Below are 7,416 nucleotides of genomic sequence, written 5' to 3'. Positions count from 1 at the left end.
CTTGTGTAGAAGCCGAAGGCCCAAACACGTAGATACCCAACGATCGAGTGATCACGTCCTTCGTTTTAGTAGCGGGATCCGCCGAGCGGAAGCCGATTCCTTACGTGGGTCTAGAACCGACTGTGGATGCGTGCGTATAGCCGCCCTGCAGGCAGCCTCCAGCTACTGCTTCTGTGCTTCTTTGAGGCGATTGGTAATGATACCTTTTTCCCCGGAAGTTGAGAGTTCAGGAAATCGACACGGTGTCAACAAGGTTCGAGCAGGGCTCACGTCGCGCCACTGGGGCACCTCTCCCTATTCCTCTTCCCACCCTGGGAAAGGAGTATCCGACTCATAGTCGACTTCCTCCGAAACCTCGACGGTGAAATCCGTCGCCCGTGGCTGGTGCAGCGTACGGCGCTCGGCTGCCGAGGGCTCGGGATGCGCTTTCCTTGAAGCCGCGGACGTGCTGTCCGATATTTCACCGCGTGAAGGAGTCGAAGACGGGCTCTGCCCGCGAGCGCTCTAAGAGCCAGCAAGACTGGGTGTCTTTCGCGTCCTAGACACAGGATTCATTGAGCAGAGAATGCGTGCAGAAGGTCCTGGGGATGTAGAGTTGTCTTAGACACGCGATCCTCGTACAAGACGACAGTTAAATGTGAATTGTGAGTGTTCGCAATTTTAATAGGTGAGAGTTTCACGGGGGTTATACGTACCCTGGTATGAAGGGGTGGATCACACAAGATGGTGTGATCACACAATGATGTGGCTATATCTTGACTACGTGGCTGGACTGCCAGTAGTTATGCATTTTGATTGGGTTATACTATTTGATTAGGAAGACCTATACATTTAGATTAGGGCGGCTTTGCCGCTGATAAAATTGAGACATACGAGATACATTAATTGAAAGAGTTAATATGTTTTGGATTGAGGTTGTGGTTTCTCTTGGAGTAAGCGAATTGTGATCCGCTACACTCGTACTGGTTCTAGTAAAAAACGAAGGTGGGTGACTTTAACGAAGCTCCTCTAAGCGAAATAGCTTCGGCAGCCCCGCTGCAGTATTGTTACTTCACAAAACCACTTAGTATGCTTAGCGAGATCGTGTCGTCCATTGTTGGAGGGGGAACAAAATTTACACCCCAATGGCGTAAGGAGGTAATAGCGCACCAGAAGACGTTCACCAGCAGCGAGAATACGCTCGCAAATCACCTCTTGAGCGCATACCGATGCGTCTATAAGAGTACCACGGGCCTTCCGGTGAGGCCAATGACATTAAGCATAAAGTTCTCTAAGAGCCCAAAACGATAAAATCGCTCTTAATAAAAAAATCGAGTTGATCATAATCCAACTGCGCATTGCACTACGCCTTTCAAACTTGGAGACCGCGCGCAGCAATAGGCATATGTGTGAAGTATCTTGGTAGAAGAGCTATCTTCGACATAAAAAGGGAAAGAAGATATATACACATTTCCAAATAAGACGGTTTGAATCAATTTGATTTTCTTGTCAATTGCGAAAGTTTGTGATTTATGCGTAAGAGCTGAGAAATGTAATTGTTGCGATGGTGGCGGATCCTGTAAAAAATCTGGAAACAGTTACCATATTTTGGAGGGGGTCCAACGGGGTGTGGATCCAATGGAGACCTTAAGGTCATCCAGCCTCTTTCAATATGCGTGGGTGTTGTACTCAAAGCAGATTACAGCTTTTGTGCTAATAAGGTCGGTTGGAGCACGGGTGTGTGCAAGCTTTACGGGTGCGCCAGAAGCGATAGATCTGAGGTAATTTCAAATGAAACAAAACAATCTCTTAGCTGGACAGCACCGCGATACATGCTAATTTTACATCTGTAGCGGTTTAAAACATCTGCTTTTTGCATGCCACCTTCTTTTTCGGTTAAAAAATCTAAAAGGCCAAGCCCTTATAATGAGCTGCCTGAAGGATACCTCGCTGGGTGAATTTGGGCTTTAGTAGACCATACGGCAGCTATTCATGAAATCGCGACTCTATTGTACTGCTGAAGCCATATCTAACGAGACTAAGCCTTTACGAAGAAACCCGTATTAAAAGGGGTAGAGTTTACAGGTCAAGACAGTTGGTCCCAACTTCAATGCCGGGGTCTGCAAATCCGCATAAGCATTAGATTTAGAAGCGTCGTTCAGTTTGCTTTATACCTGGACCGGTCAGTACGTGAAACATATAACGGATGAGATATTCGTGCGTCATGGCACGAGGAGATTGCTTGGAGTGTTGTGGGTCTTTTCATACCTACCAGGAAATTCGAGGGCTTTGTCAGCTCGAAATGCTGTCAAGTGATAGACAATACTCGATCTTGTTATACTGGGAAAAGCGTGGCGTAACTGAAATGTATAAATCGACTGAAACTCGAGAGCTTCAGGTGCTAAGCCCTTCTATCCCAGCAAATGATGAGATCATTTCTGCTGGAAGCAGAAATGCTTACTGCGCAGGAAACATGCTGCTCAAGCTTTGGTTCGGGGTATAAGTCAATCGACTTGACGAAAAACAATGTTGTGAGCAAGGTTCGATTGCAAATTTGACAGAAGGCCGCGAAATCCGAATGAACAAACTGTTGCGGATACATTTCGCTGTCTTAAAAGTGTATCTCTTCTTCGACATGAAAAAAGCGACGGTATTCCACGGTCATCAAACCTCTCTTGAGATGGTTGACTGCAACTGTAAGCTGAGTTCTTATAAGCAGTTATGTTAGAACGTATAAATAAAGGTGTGATATAATAGCTATTATAAATCGCGCTCTCCTGTCCTTGTACCTGGGAAGTTAAACGACAAATTTAAGTCTCGGTAGAAGGGTAAGCTTTAAAACTTACCAAATAGTCAATCCAGTCGGCACTAGCATGTGACAGGCCAATCTTGCAAAGCAGTGAAGCTTGCCAGATTATTGGCAAGCTTGATACTTCACAAACAAATAGAGTGACACGGGTAATTAAGAGGGACCTAAGCCTCGCCTCACTACATCCTACAAAATCTTTAATAGAGATGGAGGAATGCTCTCTCAAAAAAATGTGCAAGAATCGCAATACGGTGAGGTCACCGATATGATACCTTTCGTTACGCAGAGAAAGCAAATTTTTTCATCTATCATGGATGCGTCTGTTCGTAAGGCACTCGATAGCACTGAGTGCGAGAGGCGAGACTGATAAAATTGAAGAATTCGATGGATCACATCTATACATTGATGAAACATATAACGACGTAGAGGAACCGTACTTCTTATTTCCTGATAAGGAAGTGCGTCATGAAACTTATTCCGGGTCCAAATAACCCGTCAGACGGTAGTGGCCTTACCAAGGGGGCCTTATGACGGTATGCAATGTTTCTTTGTTTCAAATAAAACGAATTCGAGGTAAAAAAACGTTTACCCCACTCAGCGCCGACTTTTGGGTCAGAATGGCTGACTCATTGTTTTTGCTTATAATATGCTAGATGCATCAGCTACTCTACCGAAAAGCCAAATGTTACAATGATGTGCTAAACTGCATCGTTTGCCGCTCTACATATAGTGGCCCGGTTGAAGAAGCTTATCAGCTGAGCATGACAGACAGCAATATGTTCCTCATTGCGGGGAAAACATCGATCAAGATGCCTGGTTGTGGCGGGTTATACCACAAAGTGGCTTTTGCACAATAGTCAAATGACCTAGCTATTCAGGCCGCATCGTGACCATTCACAAGCCTGTTTCGACAATATATTCATTCTCTTTTTTGCAGAGCACGGCGGGGCAGACAGGGAACCACATAAAACTCTTGTAAGCAGTGCATTAGTGTATATCCTAGACAAAATTCTCTCTCTGAGCTCCTTCATGATGTAGTAGGGCTTGCGGAAAGATCGTGCAACGATTAAGGTCGTTCAAAATTTGCCAGTGCCTTTCTCGCAGCTATCAAAGCCACATTATCTTCAAGCGTAGACCTAATCTCCCGTTATATTCGTCCATAGTCGTGTTGAGAGACGGGATCGGATGTGGTCAACCACACCCGTACTTGCAAGCAGTGATTGAGTACATGTGTTATGACAATTTGACGTCAGAATAGATAAGTGTGTCGAAGTTGCGATCGCGCTACACCACACCGCTTACGATAGTGACGATAGAAGGATTGCGTTATTCTCCAAATATACCATCAAGTATACAATTATATCCAGTGTTCGATGTGCTTGCTGAATCAATTCTACGATCCAGCTCTTATGAGGCAGTCAGATTTGGAGAGCCTTGTCGTAGTATGCACCGTTTATGCTCTCACTGTAGCTGGGTAATCTTTTGTTATAGAGCAATTTTGAATTACAGGAATACCATAACCCACGCAGCGCGATGGTGAAGGTCAGAAAGTGAGTTCGAGATCTGACTTATGTCAGCTAGAGACGCACGCCGCTCCTGACGAAAAAAGTCGATATGCCGCCACATCGAGAGCACAAACGAGAGTGAGCAACTGGATGGCCAATCTCTGCTAGTGCTACTTGTCGAGCAAAGTGTGGCCCACTTTAAAGTGGAGCGATTGGTCGAATGGCGGGTACATCATGGATATATTAGTGTCTGGTGAAGTAGAAAGAATGTTTCAAGATCTCGCTTTGACAAGATTGCCCTGACGTCGATGATGCTTACGACCTAGCGCACTCTCGACAATTTTTTCCTTGGGCAAGAGGCGGAGCCACCCGTCTTCGCACGCTTTCCACTTGTAAGTAGGTATCACCCTTGTGGTGAGTATGACCTTGATCGGCAGTTGTTACAGCTCTCATTTCGAAAAATGCGGAGATATAGCGGCAAGAACTGAAGTTGATGAGTTTCACCTCGACGTCCACGTCGAATTTGTACTCCGCAAATCAAGTATGGGTTGATGCTCTTGACGGACACCTGCCAATTTAAAGCTTCCTTTACAGAACCGAGACGGACGATAAGGCGGTCTGTTTCACTTTCTGCGCCAATCAAGTTCGCCTATCCTCGGTACTCTCTAAGAACGTCAGCTGTTAAAGATACGGTTTTCGTATACGATCCCGTAACCGCTAGTTTTTTAGCCCCATATGGCACTACTATAGAGTGATCGCTAATGGGGATAGAAAGCGCTGGTGAAGAAACTTTCTGGTCATCCTTTTGATCTCTGTATGAGCAAAAGTCCCGCATGCATAAAGCAACTTCAGATAGTTTGAGATCGTAATTACAACGTGATGATTTTGCCAACCCTCCAGTTGATTATTGCACTTGCAGATGGTTGACATGAACCCTCTGAGCCACGATCAGCTGGCAAGGGGCTGACCATTGCTCTTACTTTTGCGGTGGGGTGTCGCAGCAATACTTGTCGTTTTGACGCCCATGCAGAGTAGAGGCTGATCGAAGACATCGGTTACACCAAGTGAATGTGAGTCTCGTTCAATTGTACCGTATTGTCTCTAATTCAAATGTACAAAATTTAAGTACACAATATTTGTACTGAAACCCACACTTTTCGGTCTTTTAAGCAATTGCGCAAAAATGATCACACATCCAGCATCTACCGAGCTTTGAGTTTAACGCCATCCGTTGCGTTTGTCATGCAGCCTTTTCAGAACATGCTTGCACCAGGAGTCCACTTAACCAAATCGCTCAATGAATATTAAAATGTATACAAACAGAATCAATCATAAATATATATACTCTAAAAATAGCAGAGCAAACTGATAGCGTTGATTACTCTAGATGCTGTAGGTTTCGCTCATGGTTGGAGCCCACGAACCCAGCCTTTGTATTTCTATATAAATGAACTGGGATTGTCAAACTTTCCTCTGTGCACAGTGCACGGCAACGCCGTTCCACTCGATAGCGCTAGTAGACGATCCCACAGCAGACTCGTAGAAGGATAATATCCTCTGTCGAATACATGTCTAGGAACAGGCAGCCCAAATTGAGAACTTTGGTCTTTCTAGGACTCAGATGGAATTTGGAACTGGCGGCCTATGGTCCAAAGCAATTAATGCTCGCCCAAAGGCACTTACGAGCTTTTGGAATTTGCTGGTGAGCATGTCTAGAAGCGCCCAACCTAATGTCTGTAGAGAAGCAGGTGGCACAGAGGTGAGGCCGCTAATATTTAACTTTCATACATGTATGGGTCGGGACGGAGAAAATTATACATGTGGGAAGTCGAGATGGGCATGGATTTGGCTTTGATATTATCGAAAGAACAGTGTGTCAAGCGTGCAATCTTCAAGCTAGGAGGTTGCGCGCGAGACTTTCAACCTATCTACAATTTGTCATTACAAGAGAGATCCAAAACGGGGTGGGTTTGGAGCGACAACTCTTGCGAGTGTTTGCACCGCCAAACCCAGGTGTGTCGGGTGCGATTAAACTATTTTGTTCAACCGGAGCGCTGGTGTAAATGCCGAAGGTTATGTCCAATTTTTAAGTAAAGCTTGAGGAGTTTGACAGTGTGAAACATTGTCTAGTCCTGTATCTCAATTAAGAATACTATTTTATTTTAAGCATGGTGTGGCTGGAACGCTACGAACCATGAAGTCATTAAAGCTGGATGTCCTCGTCCTTACTCCTTGTGAAACATAAGCAAGTCACAAAAATACCTTTTCAGAAGAAATGACGCGCATTTGGCACGAGCACGAAATTGCGGAAGCTTCTCCAAAACACAGGGCCGCCAGAAATTGATAGCGATTGTTCTGCAAGGTGTACAGCGGGGCTGCCGTATCTTTGCGCTTGAGGAAGCGTAATTTAGGTCACTGCCATTTCGTTTCTTACAACAATCAATACGAGTGTGGCGATCGCAATTTACTACCCCCAAGAGTAGTTAGTACCTTAACTAAGGCTAATGGACTCTGCGGTTTAAATTCAAAACTTATTTTTATTTATTTTTATCTGCGGCTAAACCTCCTTATCTTAAATGTATAGATTTAACTAAATATATACAGTAAAATCTAAATACATGAATAACTACTGGCATACCGTATAGGTGTTTGGGTGCAGATACACCATGCGCATCTCGTGTGACACACACCCATGTTACCAGAGTACGTGTAACCCCGTTACACCCTCCTTAATTTAGATTGAGAACATTTACAGCTCCAATCGATTATTCCCTCAACGAGGCTCGCGTGTCCGCTAGACACTGCAACTGAACTCGTTGATATAAAATGACTTCCTTGCTCAATGAGCGCTGGGTCAACGACACGGAAGTCACCAAGTCTCGATGGGTCCGACAGCGAACACGGGCAGAGCCTAACTATGTCTCCCGCACGCGGTGCGATGTCGGACAATGCGTCCGCGGCACCGGGGGGGGTATATCCTAGGCTCGATGAGCGCAAGCGTCGAACTTTGCGCACGCTATCAGTGACGAGTGATCTCGTTGAGGATGTGAAGGTGGTCAACTACGAGTCTGACACTATTTTTCCCGTATGGGATGACGAGGAATGCGAGCTGCGCCAGCGGTG

At 45.3% G+C, this 7,416-nt stretch overlaps 2 protein-coding genes across 2 annotated transcripts; one reads left to right on the top strand and one right to left on the bottom strand.

The window, feature by feature from the left end:
* Positions 1-2,203: 2,203 nt before the first annotated feature.
* PHALS_10856 (uncharacterized protein) lies at positions 2,204-2,537 on the top strand (the record flags this gene model as incomplete). Its single annotated transcript, XM_024726353.1, has 2 exons — positions 2,204-2,377; positions 2,448-2,537. The coding sequence occupies 2 exons, from the start codon at positions 2,204-2,206 to the stop codon at positions 2,535-2,537; spliced, it is 264 nt and encodes an 87-aa protein (XP_024577039.1).
* A 2,405-nt stretch (positions 2,538-4,942) lies between these two features.
* PHALS_10855 (uncharacterized protein) lies at positions 4,943-5,264 on the bottom strand (the record flags this gene model as incomplete). The annotated part of the gene is made up of 2 exons (XM_024726352.1): positions 4,943-5,105; positions 5,167-5,264. 2 exons carry the CDS (start codon positions 5,262-5,264, stop codon positions 4,943-4,945), a joined length of 261 nt encoding a protein of 86 aa, XP_024577038.1.
* Between the last annotated feature and the right edge of the window lie 2,152 nt (positions 5,265-7,416).

The sequence above is a fragment of the Plasmopara halstedii genome (genome assembly GCF_900000015.1).
Source record: "Plasmopara halstedii genome assembly, contig: Scaffold_525, whole genome shotgun sequence".
Lineage (NCBI taxonomy): Eukaryota > Oomycota > Peronosporomycetes > Peronosporales > Peronosporaceae > Plasmopara > Plasmopara halstedii.
The sequence above is the reverse complement of the archived record's forward strand: the minus strand, read 5'-3'. Positions and strand labels throughout refer to the sequence as shown.